Source organism: Myripristis murdjan, chromosome 8 (genome assembly GCF_902150065.1).
Source record: "Myripristis murdjan chromosome 8, fMyrMur1.1, whole genome shotgun sequence".
NCBI classification, from domain to species: domain Eukaryota; kingdom Metazoa; phylum Chordata; class Actinopteri; order Holocentriformes; family Holocentridae; genus Myripristis; species Myripristis murdjan.
In genome coordinates, this window is record NC_043987.1 from 32,897,149 (window position 1) to 32,918,561 (window position 21,413).

At 39.4% G+C, this 21,413-nt stretch overlaps 1 protein-coding gene and 1 gene segment (V, D, J or C); both read left to right on the forward strand.

Annotated features, from left to right (window-relative positions):
• LOC115363486 (uncharacterized) overlaps positions 1-21,413 on the forward strand; it is a 381,300-nt gene that overhangs the window by 106,289 nt on the left and 253,598 nt on the right. The gene's annotated exons all lie outside the window — the stretch shown is intronic.
• LOC115363592 (immunoglobulin heavy variable 3-23-like) lies at positions 8,793-14,964 on the forward strand. The segment is given in 2 exon segments: positions 8,793-8,835; positions 14,660-14,964. Coding segments are annotated over 2 exon segments (348 nt in total).

Below are 21,413 nucleotides of genomic sequence, written 5' to 3' on the forward strand. Positions count from 1 at the left end.
CTACTCACCTGACACGTAGGACCAATATAATAAAACTACAACTAACCAGTGTTGGGCAGTAGCGGCGTTACAAGTAGCGACGTTACTAGTTTAACTACATTTGTCAGTAGCGTGTTCGTAGCGTCGCTGTTTTCCAAATCAAATAGCTTTTAAGTAGTGAAACTATTTTACTGATCAAATAGCACAGTAGCGTCCACAGAAGCTACATTTTCCCAGCCATTTCTCAAACTTAAATGCAACGGAGCTTTTGCTGCGGTTTGACATCTGACATAGATTGGGAGCAGTGGGTGACGTCACCGCCGCTCATGGACCTGTATGTGTCGCCGACAGCCGCTTTTCTGTTTGACGTCGCGTACCTGTCCTACCTGTCTGCTGGAGCGGGACACGAGCACATGTGTCGCGTGAACAAGCAGCTGTTAAGAAAGCTGGTAAGAAAGATCAGGATGCCTGGCCTCCGTATCCACTAATAAGGAAAAAACTTTGGAACACAGAGGCAGAAACTACATGCAAATACAGGTGTGCACACATACACACACACTAACATATATACATACTTCCCCCACATTAGTATAAATGCACTACCTGCTTTTTGTTATTATGTGATGCATGTTGTGTATTTTTGTTGCCATGGTTTGTAGCAGTAAAAGCAGAGAGAGCACAGTTTCATCAACTAATGAACTGAACATTTTTTGCCTGACTTTCTGTTTGACTGACAGTTTTATTTATCACTAAGATAGCAATGACTTGGAATGAAGTTGGTTCATGTTAAAAAAAAAAAAAAAAAAAAAAAAAAAAAAAGTAGCTTTGATGTAGTTAAGCTACATTTTGCCACTGTATTGTAGCTTAGCTTGCTACATTATCTGGAGGGTAGCTTCAGTGTAGTGAAGCTTCATTTAATGCAGAGTAACTGGTAGCTTAGCTCACTACATTTTCCAAGTAGCTTGCCCAACACTGCAACTAACTACTAAGTGAAGTTCAAGACATTAAACACACATTCTAATTGCAGAACTTTTAATGAGTTTAACTTCAAATGCAATCTGAAGAAATGAAGTCAAATGAACTTCAAAACAAAAAAGAAACCAAATAAATAAATAAATAAAAGCAGAAGACCTTCAGGACATATGCATTGTGTTTTTTCTGAGATATGAATGAATGAATGCAAATGAAGAATGTAAACAAAAACAGCCATAGCATGGAATTGGTAATCTTCACACTATTTACGTCACAATTTCCTTTTGTTGGCTGTAATGTGCTCATAAACGTAAAATTTCAGGACCTGTCAGTCCCGGTTCTTAGCTTCTGGGTCAGTCCTTAAACACTTCTCACAGTCTTCTGCTCCACTGGCTTCAGATGTAAGGCTGCACTTGTCAAAGGCCATTGGGTCTGACGTTGTGCTGTCACAGACAGGAGAGCTCATTGAGCCAGAGGCATTCAGTATGTCATCGAGAGACGTCCGTTTTGCCCTTGGGTTTGGTTTAAGGCTAGCATCACTGTCACTATCACTTTTGGAAGTGGTGTTTGGAACATAATCATCTGCACTCTCTTATGTTGAATCATATAGTTCATCAGAATCTTCAAAATCCATGTCTTTAAATAAAAACAAAACAAAGTAATCTGTCTGCGTTTACACATCTTGAACTAAACACACAGTGTTACAGTTCCTTGTGGGGAACAGTTTTTTCCAATTCTTCACACACAGTTTCTAGTCACTAACGGAAGGTGTGTTGCAAAACTTCTATTTCGACAAAGGGAGGAAGTACTAGCAGCATGCAGAAACGTTTGTCCACACAGCATGCAATTACTTTGCAGGAATGTCACGTTTTCAATATGCTCCAGAGTGACGCTAACGTTAATGAATCTCATCCAAGCAGCAGCAGGAGTGTAGCTAAAGCTCGTGCGTCATCTGTTGTTGATACCCAGCCCTCAATACTAGGGTTGGGAATGTCTGGCATGAGGCTGATTTGATACATATCTAGATACATGGGTTACGATTCGATTAAAAAACAATATATTTTTAATACAGAACGATTCGATACGATTCGATACGGGTTAAGAATGATACGATTCGATACGATTTGAATACGATGTAAAAACAATTCGATAGTTAACATTTGTTGATGTAGACGTTAATCATACAGAAGCCAGTTCTATAAAATGACATTCTTACAGTATTTTCAAACACATAAAAGACCACATATCCCTGACCATTGCTGCTTTATGTCACTTTCAACAATAATAAACAATAAACAACAACAAAATCCCATGTGAATGTATTTATTTTTAGACACAGATAAAAAAAAAAAAAAAAAAAAAAAAAAAGACTTGCGGAATGAACATCATTTTGTTGGATGGGATCAGAAAATAAAATGTATATATATAAAAACAGAACATAATTCACTATAGTAATAAATAAATAGTGCAAAGCCGCTCCAAAAATGACAAATATCCTGTGGCTTAAATTTTCAATAGTGGCAAATATTAGTCCAGGAAAAGACAAGCAAACATAAAACACTATTTTCACCGCTCAAGCTGGTGCTATTGTCGGTGCTGCTGCTGTTGGCAAAATTTACATCCATTTTTTTTTGTTTGTTTGTTTTGTTTTGTTTTTCATCGTCATTGTCAGTCATGTTACTTGTAGTTATACTGTAAGTTTTGGTTTGGGAACATAACGTTACGGCGCGCGAGAGTCGTTTGGTGAGCTCTCGTGTTGTTTTAGAGATGAAAACTGTAAAGCCTCAGGCAGACGACTCCTAGTGTCGCGATATCCGATCCACAACTCCACAATCAATTCATCTGAGGATTCATGGCTGAGTCGTATCAACTGAGGAATCTGCTACCAACACAGCCATATCTCTCACCTGTAAAAGCAGTTATCCGGTCATATCGCTATATCGTTCCCAACCCTAGTCAATACCTTTTAAGCTATCGACCGAAATAACCCAGTACCATGTAGTATCAGAACTTCTCCAGTCAAATGCTCACATCTGATTCTTCTGTACCCTGATTGAGAAAAAAATGATTATTTGTTTTATACCATTGTACCATTATTTAATAAATATTTCAATCATTTGAACACTCAAATGTAGTTGTGCAAAAGTAATTTGGATGGACAGGAGTGGTGGCATTTTAACAACACAATGAGAAAGGTAATACTAATAAACCCATTTGTCCATTTTTTTCTTCTTCCCCTTGCCCATTGAGAAGAGAATTGTTTAAGAATCGAATCGATAAGCAAATTCGATTCTGGAATCGGAACTGCTAAAATCTTATCAAATCCCATCCCTAGCCGTGAGTGCCCAGAAGAGAGTGATAATTAACCAAGAAATAAATCCCTCTGAATGCTCAAATCTGCCCTAAATATCCCACTACCGCTAACCTTCTAGATGCATTATCGCAAACTGTTTGGTGTCCTTATTCAAACTAGATTACCATCACAATGATCTTCCTTCCACTTTTTTAGCTGCTAATCTAACACAAATACAAAACTATGACAAAGACAGACAGTAGATTGAAATCTGAGGGGATGAACATGAATGTACCTGTTGAGGAGTGTTGTTTGGATCAGTAGCATCAGCCATCTCATCGTCTCTGACCTGGGGGAAGGACGGGAGTCTTCCACTGCCAACGTGCTGGCTGCAGTGCTGGTCATCTGTAAATACATATTTTATAGTCACAGATTTCAAACATTTTTATTGCGCTTTCTATTTTAAATAAACTGTATGAAATTATACATTTGATTAGAATCTTTCACCTGAATGTACCTGCAGGTGAGTTTTTGCATTGTGCTCATCCATCTGAGCCTTTAAATGAAGGATCCTTTAATTAACATGTGACTCAGAGAAAGCAACACGGGGAATCTGATACCATGTGGTATTTCAAAAAATGGTTGCAGAATCAACCTGGTCTCTTAACTAAACAGGTACATCAGAATTCAGAATCTGAACTCCGTTAAATATCTGGCATAATGCTAGCCTTGAGGTTAGCAGCTCACTTCCTTTAATTTAGTCTCTAATCTCTCACAAAAGCACTCAGAATCTGGCCCTATCATATTGCCAGGTAGCCTTAGGCAGTCATTTAACTATTGATTTGGACCTTAACCTAATTTACTCTGTCGGACTACCTGGCCTTGCAAAGCCCTTATTACTGTGTTTACAAGGTCTTTAGTATCCCAGCTTTGAGCATATCCGCGATATGATGTTTACATGGAACACAGAGAAATCCGGTTATTCATATCCCTGTATACGTTCATTGTGACAGAAAACTTAAATCACTGCTTTCGTTAGCTAGTTAGTTGTCTAGGTAGCTAGTTCATGTACTTTCAGCCACAGTAGACACGCTGTTTGGCCAGCATTCAATAACAAATCCATGTGGTGTCATTCATACATTTCTTCATAACACTTAAAACTGTTGGGTTTTATTTGGTATATTTCACAGAAACACTGGGCGCGTTTTGCTTCTCTGGACAGATTCTTGGCTTCTTAGCTGGCATCTCTTGCAAATAATCTTCCTTGTCCACCATGTTAATCACTGAAAAATGCCTTTTTGCTATTGAAATCCTTTGTAATGAGGACTCGGATGTGGGCGGTACCCAACCATATTTGGAATAAGTGTGTGTGGGTCTGTGGAGCAGTGAGTGTATTACCAGCCAAAAACTATAGGGTTTATGGAATTGTGTCCTTAACAAGTGTTGCCAAACTCTCTATAATAAAATAATAGTTACTCTTCAAGGAAAATGCTGTAATCCCAGCTGAAAATGTGCAAAATTCAGTATCAACAGGCTTGTTGCCCCATGTGCTGGTACATTTACTTTTAGTCTATATTACTTCTTAAGTCGCAAATGGTGCAACAATTTTCATCTCAAGACCAAACTGACTCTTTTTACCGATGGTGAAGTCAACAAAACTGGGGTTAAATATGTAATTTGAATTTAAATATGTAAATCTGTGTAGATTCACAGACTGATGCAGATTTGTAAAGAGTGTGTAGATTTGCACATGAATTTATTTTTTTCTACTATGTGGCCCCAGGGGGCTTCTGTACTGTATCTTTTCTATTTCCCAGTGTGTTGTAAGAAGTCATCAAAAAATCCCTAGAGGTGCCTGAGAATGTAAATAGTTATAAGATATTTACATTTTCAGTGCCTTTCCTTTCCTGGCATGAGCAGGTGTCACAGCTGGTGTGTGTGATGCACTGTTGCTCAGTGTCATGTTTCACTTCTGTATTTTGGGAGCTTTTTTGGGACCTGGGTGTTACTCGGTGCTTCCGCTTGCTGCCTGCCCTGATCGCTCTTCCCTGTCTTGCTCTAACATCTGTGCAACACACCTCCTGCTCCATCTCCACCTGACTTTAAGCACCAGCCAGTGTAAACGTACAACTCTGCCATCTCGCCAAAGTACAGGGATATTACACCTAGGGTTGAGATGGTAGAGCTGCTAAGTTGCCTAAAATCAAAAGGTTTGTATAACTTCTCCTGAGATCCTACATTAGGATTTTGAAAATGTACATGACCTGAAAACCAACCTCTGCTGAGTTCCAGCGCCACGGGTGATCTCTCCAAACATCACACTCTACTCCATCTGGGAAGGCAAGTTTGAGAGCTCACCAGTCACACTCATCTGCACCCTGAGTAGCTTCTTTCCAAACCAGCTTACTGTGCAATGGCAACTGGGAAACGATACTGTCAAGGCTTCACCAGTCGAAAAGAAGCTGCAAAGTGTGGATGGAGGGGAGAAAACCTTCAGTCTGACCAGTCAGATTAAGCTTGATATGAAGGAGTGGGCAAAAGGTTCAGATGTCACTTGCAAGTCCCACCACGCCAAAAACGAATTCACAAGATCCATCAATATTTGTTCAAGTAAGTGTGGGAAACTCTGTCTGATGAGACAACATGAAAATTGCTAGATTATTACTCAAGACATGTATTCATACTTTAATTGCTATTCTTTGCTCATTGAGCACCATGATGCCTTTTGAGGGCTTTTGCTAATCATCTTTTCAAGCTATTATCAATTTATGTTAATTTCCATATACAGATGCAAACAAATTGACAAATTAATTAAATCAATGGCCTAGGAAACTCATAAAGACTAAACAAATTAATAACGATTAATAGGCTAATTAATAACTGATAACATTAACGCATTAATAATAAGAACAAAGTTATAGCCGCACATCCCCATAGAAAATCTTACAGGTACTGTCCGTGGTGCTGAATCTGCCTCAGCAGGAATTGTCCGTGCTGCTGAATCCGCCTCAGCGGGTACTGTCCGTGGTGCTGAATTCGCCTCGACGGGCACTGTCCGTGGTGCTGAATACGCCTCGGCGGGTACTGTCCGTGGTGCTGAATCCGCCTCAGCGGGTACTATCCGTGGTGTTGAATCCGCCTCATTGGCTACTGTCCGTGGTGCTGAATCTGCCTTAGCGGGCACTGTCCGTGGAGCTGAATCCGCCTCAGCGGGCACTGCACATCTGTAACAGTGTACAGCTTCAAGATGCGGGACTGCTTAGAGCGACTCCAGGGGAGTGCTGACTGCTAAGCAAATACATCCACTATGACTGTGGCGAGTTATCTACTGCCAGGCTCAATGTTACCTCCCTGTTGTCCCCCTGCATTCCCAGCAGGATAGCTTAGCTGCTGTATTTACAAAGATATCAACTGAACTGAAGTCACACTGAACATTCACAGCAGCAATAAACAGCAAACTTTCCCACCATCTCAATAACCCCCTGGCTTTACGCTGCACATGATGTCCTTTAATAACCCCAGTTTCAGATTTACACCAAGCGGCTAGTAAACAGGACTTTAAGCCAGGCTCTAAAAGCTGATATACTTTTCATTCTAACACTGTAAATATGTCATAGTAGAAGAAAGGTTTCCGCCACACACAATGTGGTAACTTTAATATTTATTTGTTAAGAGTCTGACAAAGCGTTTCGCCGCATGGGCTTCAACAGGCATTACAGTCAGTCCAAATCAGCTGGTTTATATCGGCTGCTTCTGTAATCAGTGAAATCAGCACCAGCATCAATACATACACATTGACTAAACTGACAATGTGTATGTATTGATGTTAATTGGCTCCCACTAGCCCCTTGCCAGCTGGTGCTGATTTTTTTGTGTGATTAATATAAAACATTGTTTTCTCTAGAGGAACACATGTTGTGTTACTGTGTTAGAATCAGCTGTAGGTTCACAGCTTTGCTGCATTACTGACTCTGACCACAAGAGGGAGACATAGTAGCTCTGACCTCTCCGTCTTCTGAATAACGTTCACAACCGATGGGACTGTCCGAGGTTTTAGATTCAGCTTCTGACTCGTCTGTCAGTCTGAATGACAACTAATGGGAACATACACTCAGCGGCCACTTTATCAGGTCCACCTGTACAATCTAATGCAGTTCAAAGCAACAGCTCTGCCATAAATTCTACCTTTTAAGAAAGTTAATAATGCTCAGTTTTTGTTGGCATTGTGGAAAATGTGTAAATTTAATTCTGTGTTTATTATAGGGGATGCAGTTTGCTGAGATCTTGTAGTGGACTACATTACATTTTGAGGTGTTTCTAATTTTTGTACTCCCTATTTATATACATGAGGGGGACAGAATATTAGAAACAGGGGGGCTTTTAGGTAAAACATTTATTTTGCTCAAATTGAGTAGGGTACACAATTAAAAAAGACAACGGTGGGCCTGTTCAAAAGTAATCTATACATTTTGTATATTTGTTATGTAATAATGTTATAATTATCATGACATTTTTTTTATTATCAACCTTAATTTTTGGGCCCTACGCGCTGTGCGTAGTCTGCGTATAGGGAGCGGCAGCCCTGCAGGTGGACCTAATAAAGTGGCCATGTAAAGCAGCATGTATTGTGTATCATAAATAATATTAGGAGTTAGGAATTAACCTTGAATTAAACATCGGATGCTTGAGGTACAGCAACCCATCATCCTTTAATGTCATGTGAGTGTTGTGCTGTATGCAAAGCTGACACAGCCATGTATTACTGTGCCCGAACAGACCCAGTGAGAGACAGTCATAGGAAAGACATACAAAAACTACTTCCTCTATTTACCACCAGTACACTCACACTGGGATTATTCAGATCCTGGATTATTGTTTTCATCCATGGAGCTGACTGTAGAGAAAATAACAATGATAATGAAATATAGCATCCATTAATGACATCTCAATGCAACAATTCATAATAATGTTATTCTGCACTGGCCGCTTTTGAATTCAAAACATGTGAAATAATTTCAAGTGAAAAAATCAAGCACAATAAATATCAGTGGACATGTTGGTGTGATGTTAATAAAGATTTAGTAGATTTGGAATTGTATCTTTGACAGGCTTCATACAACGAGAACTATACAACAGGATATGTGTTGTTACCAGAACAGGAACTGATTAAGGAAAAAGACATAATTAGATTAGACTTCTTCACTTCATATTTTCTAAACTTAATTTTTTTCCAAAACATGCAAAAAAATTCAGCGTGTATTAGGTACCAATTTATAATTTAAAAACAAAGCCAATTTTTTCTGTTCAATTGTTAAAAATAGGAGTAAATGAACATTTTTTTTGTTCCTACTTCATAAGAAGAGACAACAATTGGCAATTCATGCTTTAAGTGCTTGTAATGCAACAGTCCATCCTCCTTTTATGTGATGTTAGTGTTGTGCTGTATGCAAAGCTGATTTCCTTCTAGTCTGCTATAAACACTTGATATCACACTGTCAGCTGAGGCAGACCAAGAGAAGTTCCCACCAGTTGACCTTCAACACCAACAATGTTCTCTGTAGCTCTGCTGCTGCTGCTGGCTGCTGGATCCTGTGAGTCTCTTTGACGGACAAACACACTCTATCATCACACTGCACCACTTCTTTATTATTATTCCACTGTCAGATACACTGATATGTTGAATATTTTCTCCTCCACAGGTGTGAAATGTTACACATTGACACAGCCAGCGTCTCTGACTGTCCGGCCAGGTCAAACTCTGACCATCACCTGTCAGGTCTCTTATTCTCTTGGCACTTACACAGCTTGGATCAGACAACCTGCAGGGAAAACAATGGAGTGGATTGGAATGAAAGATAGCTATGGCGGTGAATACTACAAAGATTCACTGAAAAACAAGTTCAGTATTTCCTTAGACTCTTCCAGCAAGACAGTGACTCTAACTGGACAGAATGTGCAGCCTGAAGACACTGCTGTGTATTATTGTGCCAGAGATCCACAGTGACACAAACCATTGGTAGAGCTGTACAAAAACCCCTCAGTCCCTGAACACTTGGAACATGAAGTCACCAGAGGAGGCAGCCTCAGATCACAGATTAATTTTATGCCATGTGGTTCTGTGAGACACAGAGCTACAAACAAGTGGCTCACATGGAGAAAGAAGATCAGACAAACATGCAGCCAAACATCATATTCATGTGTTTATTAACAGACACAGTTTGGCAACTATGTAAAGCAAAAAATTATTTATTGATCATGAATACTGTAAATCTGCGTTAGTTAACATAAGATCATGCATTTTAACACAGTGGTGACTTTAGGCTTATTTAATAAATGGTAATGAAACACTTTTGATGATTCACACTGATATAATTATCAGCATTTATGTTGCATGATGCAAGTAACTACCACTTCAACAGGCTTTATTTAATGTAGTTTCCCACTTCATCCTTCATTTGAGACAAAGATGGAACAAACTACAAGGAGAAAACCCCACTAACTGGTGTGCTATGATGAATCTCACTGAGTGACCTGCACATCCTCTGGGTCCAGTGTTTTGATTAGAACAGGTGAGTCCTGGTCTGCAGACTGGAGTGTGTTTTCACCTGCAGTCGCTGTAGCTCCATCAAATACTCAGCTGTCAGTCCAGTTGCTTGGTTCACCATCTCATCTCCTGTAGTGAACATTAGGAGACTCTTTGGATGAATGTTGGCCTGTTAAGATGTTACTATTTATTCTTTTGCTTGTGAGACACAATGAAAATGTTAAATGAGGAGCTGTAAAAATAAATCCACATAACATATTTACATATTGGGTGCTTGGAGCAAATACTCGTGAAAAATTCGCCTTACCTGCCCATCCTAAAATCTGAAAATGTATGAAAAATGTTGTTTAACTCACATGATTTAACTCCGAGAATGAATGCTTTTTCACACAAAAATCTTGAAAATCTGTTTTAAGGGAACTGCTTTGTAGAAAGGTTTTATGTGAGATCATCATGCATGTATACAGTTTACTGAAGAACCTCACAACATCACCATCACCTCCTGGTTTTGATAAGAATATGAAGACCACAATGACCTTCACCTAATTTTAATGTTTATCCCACTTTTCTATGAACAGAGCCATGCATGGTTGTTTTGATGTCAGCTTCAGGTCGGCTAACTTGTTACTCATCAATTCACTTTCATCAGCAACAGAAACTCTGAGCTAACATTCGTGACCCCAGTTCACATGATTGATGCTAACTGTGTTTCCAGTGTAGCCAAGCATGTTTGATTACCTGTGGGTCACTCTGTACAGTGAACATTCATTCTCCACTGCATGAAATAAGAACCGAGACACTGATCCACTGCAGTGCTGTCGTCCCTCCCTGTGAGGAGGAGTCAATGCAAAACTTTGATGTCTCCCATCTCTACTTATGTGACTGCAGAGAGGATGACAGACAACAGTGGCCACACACTTGAACATGATGGGCTATAGGACAGGACTGCTGCTTTTAACTCTCTGCTGGGCAGGTCAACATTTTCACTCACCTGAATTTGACAGCGTCTTCATTCAAATCCATACTTCATGCATGTGATGCTTTTCTGTTTTGTGTTGCCAGGTGTTGATGGTCAGACTCTGACCTAATCTGAACCAGTGGATAAAAAGCCTGCAGAGTCCCACTCATTAACCTGCACAGCCTCTGGATTCACATTCAGCAGCTTGTGGATGTCCTGGATCAAACAAGCTCCTGGAAAAGGACTGGAGTGGATTGCAACTATCGGATATAATAGTGGCAGCAGCACCTTCTACTCCCAGTCAGTCCAAGGCCGGTTCACCATCTCCAGAGACAACAGCAGACAGCAGCTGTATCTCCAGATGAACAGTCTGAAGACTGAAGACTCTGCTGTTTATTATTGTGCTCGAGAGCCACAGTGACTGGAGTTGGTGGAGCAGCTGGACAAAATCCTCCAGTCCTCATCCTCATTGCTCTGTTAGATTAACAACACTCCTACATCTGAGCAGCACGGAAATATGACTGAGCTTTAAATGTATATTTCGAGAAAGAAAAAGTATTAATAGCATATAACTACAACAAATGATTTGAAAACATCAAATTTCTTTCAAATATTCCACAAATATTTAATGAATAAATGTAAAAGATCATATCACAAAAACAAACAAACAAAAAAAACAAACAAACAAACAAAAAAAAAACATAAATACCAAAACCAATACAGCACTTTGGTAACTGAAAGCATCACTGAAAATTTTAAAAAAGAAACTCTTGCTTCAGTCACTACCATCTATATCCAATATGGTGGGTTGAAAGTGAATGATGTTACTTTGGAGTAGAAATTACACTACATTTCTTCTTTGAAACATTAGAGGGCAGTCAATGAATTTTCTTTTTCTCTTCTTTTTCATAACAAGAAGTTCAGCTCCAGCTTTCTTCATGAGTCTTTAATGACTTTTGAACCTTGGAGTTTATTGACTGGCTAGACTTTAATAATGAGACTATCCAAATGAAAAGGGGAAATTAACACTTTGAAGAAATTCTGACATTTTTCTTGTTAAGAAGGTACAGGTAGGTCCATGAGTATTTGGACAGTGACACAATATTTATCATTTTGCCCTTGTTCACCACTACAGTGGGTTTGAAATGGAGTAATCAAGACATGATTAAAGTGCAGACTTTCAGCTTGAACAAAAATATGGCATCAACCATTAAGGAATTACAGCCTTTTTCATACTTTGTCACCCCATTTTCAGAGGCTCAAAAGTAATTGGACACTTGACTAAAAAGCAGTTTCATTAAGAAAAAAAAGGTCTGATGTTTATTCCAAGTGTTTGCATTTGCATTTGGTAGCTGTTTTTTAAACCCTAAACATGCGATCCAAAGAGGTGTGTATCCAGGTGAGGGAGGCCAACATCAGGCTCAAAGAGCAAAAAAAAAAAAAAAAAGAATCTATCAGACAGATAGCAACAACTTTAGGAGAGACCAAATCAACAGTTTGGTGTATCCTGGAGTACAACAATGATATACCTACCTCTCAAGGAGGTTGGCATATCATTGTCCAAATCTACAGTCAAGAGACATTTGTGAGAAAATAAAAACAGAGGGTACACAGCAAGGTGCAAACCACTGGTGTCACTCAAGAACAGGAAGGCCATGTTTGACTTTACAGAAAAAAGCATCTAAAAAAGCCTGCCCAGTTGTGGAACATGGTTCTTTGGACAGATGAAAGGAAGATTAACTTGTACCAGAAAACTGGTTGGAATTACTAAACAGATAAAGCTATATTATTGTTTAACCCTTTAATTAAAGCTCAAAGTCTGCAGTTCAATCCTGTCTTCATCACTTATTTTCAAATCCACTGTGGTGGTGAACAACGGCAAAATTATAAATAGTGTGTCACTGTCCAAATACACTATATTACCAAAAGTATTCGCTCACCCATTCAAATGATCAGAATCAGGTGTCCTAATCACTTGGCCTGGCCACAGGTGTATAAAATCAAGCACTCAGGCATGCAGACTGTGAAACAAGACATTTGTGAAAGAATGGGCCGCTCTCAGGAGCTCAGTGAATTCCAGCGTGGAACTGTCATAGGATGCCACCTGTGCAACAAATCCAGTCGTGAAATTTCCTCGCTCCTAAATATTCCACAGTCAACTGTCAGCTCTATTATAACAAAATGGAAGCGTTTGGGAACAACAGCAACTCAGCCACGAAGTGGTAGGCCACGTAAAGTGACGGAGAGGGGTCAGCGGATGCTGAAGCGCATAGTGCAAAGAGGTCGCCGACTTTCTGCACAGTCAATTGCTACAGAGCTACAAACTTCATGTGACCTTCAGATTAGCCCAAGTACAGTACGCAGAGAGCTTCATGGAATGGGTTTCCATGGCCGAGCAGCTGCAGCCAAGCCACACATCACCAAGTGCAATGCAAAGCGTCGGATGCAATGGTGTAAAGCACGCCGCCACTGGACTCTAGAGCAGTGGAGACGCGTTCTCTGGAGTGATGAATCACACTTTTCCATCTGGCAATCTGATGGACGAGTCTGGGTTTGGAGGTTGCCAGGAGAACGGTACATTTCAGACTGCATTGTGCCGACTGTGAAATTTGGTGGAGGAGGAATTATGGTGTGGGGTTGTTTTTCAGGAGCTGGGCTTGGCCCCTTAGTTCCAGTGAAAGGAACTTTGAATGCTTCAGGATACCAAAACATTTTGGACAATTCCATGCTCCCAACCTTGTGGGAACAGTTTGGAGCGGGCCCCTTCCTCTTCCAACATGACTGTGCACCAGTGCACAAAGCAAGGTCCATAAAGACATGGATGACAGAGTCTGGTGTAGATGAACTTGACTGGCCTGCACAGAGTCCTGACCTGAACCCGATAGAACACCTTTGGGATGAATTAGAGCGGAGACTGAGAGCCAGGCCTTCTCGACCAACATCAGTGTGTGACCTCACCAATGCGCTTTTGGAAGAATGGTCAAAAATTCCTATAAACACTCTCCTCAACCTTGTGGACAGTCTTCCCAGAAGAGTTGAAGCTGTAATAGCTGCAAAAGGTGGACCGACATCATATTGAACTCTATGGGTTAGGAATGGGATGGCACTTCAGTTCATAGTATGAGTAAAGGCAGGTGAGCGAATACTTTTGGTAATATAGTGTACTTAAGGCCCTAACTGTATATGCATACTGTTGAAACAAGATCACATTCAATATATGAAATCACCCTCAATAATACAATACTGACAAATGAATTTGAGAGAACATGTTGGTTTAGTCTGAATAAAAATTTAGCCTTATGGAACTGTGTCCTCCACAAGTCTCAGTAAAAGTATAACCACACAACAGTATATGTATTGTTATCAAAACAGGAAACTGATCAGGTAAAAAGGCTGCAATACAGTGAATCACACACTGAGCAGATTATTGCAGAAAAAGACATAACAGGTTGATTTAAAGCCCCAACAACAGGCAGAGCTGATTTCTAGGCAACAAAAGGTGTTTTCTCTCTCTCCAGAGATCCCAGCAGTCAGCAGGTGGATTAAAATGATGTGGCACAGTCACACACATTAGAGGACTGTCACACTTGGGACAAAACTACTACTTCAGTTTAGATCCACTGCTGAGTAGATCCTCTTCAGTCGTATGTTTGATTGTATGCAAAGTGTCCTTCCTGGTTCCTCTGCTATAAAGAGTTGATATGAGGCTGGAAGTTGAAAGAAAAGAGGAAGAGCAGCTCCCACCAGTTCACTTCAACACAAACCATGTTGTCTGTAGCTCTGCTGCTGCTGCTGGCTGCTGGATCCTGTGAGTCTCTCTGGATTTCACATCACATTTACAAAACCAGCAGCTCTTCTGATGCCATTTAACTGGATAATTTGATTTAAAAAAAAATGTTTGTGTTTTCCACAGGTGTGAAATGTGAAACCTTGACACAGCCAGCCTCTCTGACTGTCCGGCCAGGTCAAACTCTGACCATCACCTGTCAGGTCTCTTATTCTGTTAGCAGCTATGCCACTTCTTGGATCAGACAGCCTGCAGGGAAAGGACTGGAGTGGATTGGATGGGTTCAGGGTAGCAGCACAGGCTACAAAGATTCACTGAAAAACAAGTTCAGTATGTCCACAGCCTCTTCCAGCAACACAGTGACTCTAACTGGACAGAATCTGCAGCCTGAAGACACTGCTGTGTATTATTGTGCCAGATATCCACAGTGACACAAACCATTGGTAGAGCTGTACAAAAACCCCTCAGTCCCTGAACACTTGGAACATGAAGCCACCAGAGGAGGCAGCCTCAGTCCACAGATTGATTTAACACCATGTGGTTCCCTGGTGGCTTCAAAAATGAATTCATGTACCATTCAGGAGAAGTCCTTTTCACAGTGAACCAGGTTTGAGTCCAGCCAGGGTGTTTTACTATCATCAAATGCATATATGTGGAACAATTATTTGCTTCTTTCCTTCAAAACATAAGTCAATCAGTCTGATTTCCATTATAATGACAAAGTGACAAGAATGTTTAGTGTGACCACAGACACATCCACTTCAACACAGACACTTAGAGGACAGAGTGTGTGGACTGAAGATGCAGCTGTGTCTTTGTGTGAGGAAGAGACTTTGTCCTCTGGAGACACAGAGCTACAAACAAGTGGCTCACATGGAGAAAGAAGATCAAACAAACATGCAGCCAAACATCATATTCATGTGTTTATTAACAGACACAGTTTGGCAATGATGTAATGCAACAATTATATATTCATCATGAATACTGTAAATCTGTGTTAGTCAATATATTTGACAAAAACTAAACCACTAAGTTACATTGTTTTATAAACATGAGCAAATTAATAAAGAGAGAGTATTTCCTGATGTTAGTTTATATTTTGGTAATTTCACCAGTAAATGGCTTCTGCATGATATTTGAAACCAACAAAGTTTTTTTTTTTTTTTTTTTTTTTTTTTTTTTTATTTAAACAACTAAATTCAATATTATATCCATCCATCTATCCATCCATCCATACATACATATATCAGTTTAGGCAGAGTCAAATTTGTTTTTTTAGGTGAATTCAGATGCAGTTCTTCATTTGTCCAGAGTTACATCCAAATATTTTAGAATACAACATACAGGTATGTTATTTAATCTTTGCTGTAATTACTGAAATGGGATTTTTATGTAAATTGTTCCTCAAGCATCACAGCTTAAAAAAATCTCATGTTGTCACAAATATTTGCTGCTGTGCCAGTCTGTTGCAGCATGTTGCCTCCTTCCTTGTTCTGCGTCTGATGTTTCAGCCTTTTTGTTCCATTATTTCCTGGCTCACATGATTCTCTACTGAGTTTTCAGGTTTTGAATGTGGCTGCCCTCCTACTCAACAGCAGGATCTGTTTTGATTGACTGCCCTTTTCACATCCTCTGTACTGTTACTGACCAGTCAGAAGAATTCAGATCAATTCAAATTAATTTAAATAATCCCTTTTTTGTTTCTGAAATCCTGATGGAAATCTCACACACACACACACACACACACACACACACACACACACACACACACACACACACACACACACACACACACACACTTAAAAACATTCTTCCACTTAGAAAGATTCTTGTTTTCACTTCTTGATGGTGCTCTTGAAGTCATTAATATATCCAACTCAATGTTGTATTTTTTTTTTTTTTTTTTTCATTTTCACCACACAGAGCAGATTAGATACTCAAAAGAAGTTGCATTTCTACAAAGTCCTATTTACATATTGAGAGTTTTAAAGACATACTTACATGTTATTTGTGTATTTATACAAACTAGGTAGGAAAAAAACAAAAACAAAGGAGTTTTCCAGCCTCTTCTTCCTAACTTCTGCCTGGATTAGGTACCAATTTATCATTTAAAAACAAAGCTAATTTTCCTGTTAAATTGTTAAAAAGTGGAGTGAATAAACAGTTAGTTGTTCCTACTTCATAAGAAGAGACAACAATTGGCAATTCATGCTTTAAATGCTTGTAATGCAACAGTCCATCCTCCTTTTATGTCAAGTGAGTGTTGTGCTGTATGCAAAGCTGACTTCCTTATAATCTGCTATAAACAGTTGATATCACACTGTCAGCTGAGGCAGACCAAGAGAAGCTCCCACCAGTTGACCTTCAACACCAAGCATGTTCTCTGTAGCTCTGCTGCTGCTGCTGGCTGCTGGATCCTGTGAGTCTCTTTGAGGGACAAACACACACTCTATCATCACACTGCACCACTTCTTTATTATTATTCCACTGTCAGATACACTGATATGTTGAATATTTTCTCCTCCACAGGTGTGAAATGTGAAACCTTGACACAGCCAGCGTCTCTGACTGTTCGGCCAGGTCAAACTCTGACCATCACCTGTCAGGTCTCTTATTCTTTTAGCAGCTATTACACAGCTTGGATCAGACAGCCTGCAGGGAAAGGACTGGAGTGGATTGGAATGAAATCAACTGGCTATGAATTCTACAAAGATTCACTGAAAAACAAATTCAGTATTTCCTTAGACTCTTCCAGCAACACAGTGACTCTAACTGGACAGAATGTGCAGCCTGAAGACACTGCTGTGTATTATTGTGCCAAAGAGCCACAGTGACACAAACCATTGGTAGAGCTGTACAAAAACCCCTCAGTCCCTGAACACTTGGAACATGAAGCCACCAGAGGAGGCAGCCTCACACCACCAACACATTCAAGGCCACTTCCCAGAGTTAAAAAAAAAAAAAAAAGATAAATAAATAACTATTCTGTGTATTTGTTTGCAGGACAAGGAAAAAAAATACTTGAGGGTCTAAAAAACCTTTTAATGATTGAAAATAATATATATAGTAGAGTTTTATAAAGCACTGATTTGATTCATAACTCATTAAATTTAGTTAAATTGTTTTCTAGATGTTTATGGCAACACCAAGAGTGACTCTAAATCAAAAAACAAAAAAGTTTTGCTCTCAACATTTTTACAGTGATTCCTAAATTTGTTGTCAATCTTTTATGTATCTCTCATGTCAACAACTTTTTTTTTTCTTTTTACTTCTTTTTGAATAAAATTGCACTTTTCTGGCCTTCTGAGATTCCCACCGAGGAGGCATCAGATACCACCTATCTCCCATTTACAATGTTGTCCTTTCATCCCTTCCCAGGAGATTGAAACACCAATCACACTTGACCTCACGCGACAACAGTCGGCCACACTTAACACCAGGTGACTCCAGCGACTCTTGATGATGATTGTTAACACCAAAATGTCTTCTGAAATCCTATCAAGTCCAGTCAACTTTGTTCTGAACCTTACTTGCGATATTCCCACCAGTTCACCTGAAACACCAGCATTTTTGTCTTTATTGCCACTGCCAGTTTTGAGATAGGGTCAACTCTTTTTTCCCTTTTTATGGAAATTATTTTGAAAAAACAAACAAACAAACAAACAAACAAACAAACAAAAAACAGCCATTTGAAAAAAAAAAAAATAATTGTTTATATATCTAAGTACTGACAACAAAAGATGTCCTTTCAGATTGAAGTCCTCTGTCTATATAGTAAAACAGTTTGATCATTGCATCCATTTAGAGTCTTTGATGCAAAAGGTGATGTTTTGAGGTCAACCGCTCTTCATCACACCACAGTGACAATAAGAGACACCGTCTTAAACCTGCTACCAGTCACATGATGTAACACCTGAGTCTGGTTACCAAGAAACAAGTGCAGAAACAAGTGCACATCAGCTGTCAGGAATAGTAAAATAAATTACTACTTGGAATTGGTCACAAGCTCATATTCAGATCCTTCAAAATTCTGGAGGGCAGTGAAATCTGACAAAACCAAGAGCATTAACTCTCTGCCTACAATGGTCAGATTAAACGGTTGCCAGATAACGGTTGCCAGATTGCCTTTAATAATCACTTTACCCAAGCCGGTCACTTGTTTAGTGATGAGGCCCATAATGGTGACGATGATGATGATAATAATGATGATGGTGATGACGATGACGATGATGATGATGATGGTTATGATGACGATGATGATACTGATGACGGTGCCGACGCTGGTGCTGATGATGATGGTGATGATGATATTGCTAAAAACAGACCCTCCTTTGTTGCACATAGTAGAGGGCACCTCCCTGTAACTATTTTTCCTGTGACGCTGTTTATGAATTATTACAATCCATTGATACCAGGAAATCAACTGGAGAGGATAACTTGGACCCATTATTTATTAAATTAGCAGCACCACTAATAACAGAAGCGTTAACTTATATACTTAATCTCTCCAGGTCAACAGGCATAGTCCCTAGTATCTGGAAAACGGCCCATATCTCTCCTCTATTCAAAGGGGGGGACAGAAGTGACCTTAATAACTATTGCCCTATCTCCAAGCTATCCTGCCTAGCAAAAATTTTGGAGACACTGGTAAATAATCAACTCAAAGCATTTCTAGCTGAATAGTCTATACTGAGCCCACTTCAATCAGGTTTTAGAGCAAAGCATAGTACAATTACAGCCACCACTCTAGTTGTAAATAACATCATATCTGCCCTGGATAGAAAAAAACACTGTGCTGCTCTCTTTGTTGATCTTTCCAAAGCATTTGATACAGTTGACCACTCCCTACTATTGCACAGATTACACAGTATTGGTCTGGATGGAAATACATGCAGATGGTTTGTGAGCTACTTGTTGGGGAGACAGCAGTGTGTGAAAGTTGGGACAGCTCGTTCAGAGTTACTACCTCTAACTAAAGGTGTTCCACAAGGATCTATCTTGGGCCCTATTTTATTTACAATTTTTATTAATGACATTATTTATCTCTGAGTGATTGTCAAGCTCATCTCTATGCAGATGATACTGTTATCTACTGCATTGCAGATTCCGCACAGCTAGCTGTTGAGAACCTACAACTTTCATTTAACGTCCTTCAGAATGCACTTATTGATCTTAGACTGGTATTAAATGCTAACAAAATAAAATTCATGTTGTTCTCTCGGGCCAGAGATATAGCTCACAATAACCTTTGTTTAACAACTAAAAATGGAATTAGCATTGAAAGAGTTTCAGCATACAACATACAAATATCTTAGAATCTGGCTCGATGATAAATTCACTTTTAAATTTCATATAGAAAATCTAGTGAGTAAACTGAGGCAAAAACTTGGGTTCTTATATAGGAACAAACCAGCTTTCCAATGATTAGCAGAAAGAGGGTGGTAGAGGCAGTCTTCCTGTCCGTTTTAGATTATGGAGATGTGGTCTACAGAGGTGCTTCTCCTTCCACCCTTAAGCCTTTAAATGCAGTCTATCACTCTGCTCTTAGATTTATTACTGGTGCAAAGTATGATACTCACCACTGCATTCTTTATGATGCAGTCGGTTGGCCGTCGCTTAATGAAAGGCACAACAAACATTGGTTTCAGTTTATTTTTAAAGCCTTAATTGGTAAGCAACCTCTCTATATCATATCCTTATTGGAATGGAAAACAGGTCCTCACCTGACCCGTTCCAATGACTTAATGTTTCTTAGAGTCCCCCGGGCTAGCTCAGAACTGGGGAAGACTGCCTTTTCTCATGATGGCCCAAAATCCTGGAATGCTCTCCAAAGCTTTTTAAAACTGGAAAGTCTACCCTCTTATGCAGAATTTAACTTGATTATCACTAGCCACTGTGTTTCTAATTGTAACTGTTTAATTGAAGTCCAGGTGCAATCCGAATTTTGCATAAGCCAGTTTTATAACTTTATTAACTTGTATTATGTGTATTTCCCTTCCTTCTGTTTATTATCTGTATTTCCTGTCATTATAATGTATGAGGTATATTCTATTTGTTGTTGATGTATTTTAAAGAGTATCTCGGCGGCATTGTAAAAGAGGGAAACCTCAACTGTCTTCCGAGAATAAATAAAGGTTTCAATTAAATTCAATATAACAGGGCAAATGTCAAGAACACTCATATACAATACAGCTCAGTGCAGTCACAACACTGCAGTTTGATACAAAAAGTGACCTGTAGAAATAAAACTAACATACACAGCAAATAGCATAAATACAAGAAACAACACAATTACAAAAAAATACATATCTGACCACAGTCAGTCTACAGTCTGTGGTAAGTGACAAGGAAAAAAAAAAAAAAAAAAAAATCCAACAAATGCCAACAATACAATAAATATATATCTGACTTCAATTAGCCTCAGTTGTGTTACGTGAAAAGTCAATATAGTACAATACTTAACACCTCAATGTGGAAAATATACCCAAGATGTGTAACATGAACAGGGGGAAACGGTCAGTAGTGTCCACATGGCTGACAGTAAATTTGTTGTCAACACAGTAAACACATCTGTGAAAGTTTCCCTGTGATAATGTAGAACTTCCTGTGGATCAATTTGAGCCCTTCAGTTTCTCCAGTGAAGATTTATTCTCCGTTTGTACCAAATAACTATTTCGAGACTAATCCACTGCAGTGCTGTCCTCCCTCCCTGTGAGGAGGAGTCAATGCAAAACTTTGATGTCTCCCATCTCTACTTATGTGACTGCAGAGAGGATGACAGACAACAGTGGCCACACACTTGAACATGATGGGCTATAGGACAGGACTGCTGCTTTTAACTCTCTGCTGGGCAGGTCAACATTTTCACTCACCTGGATTT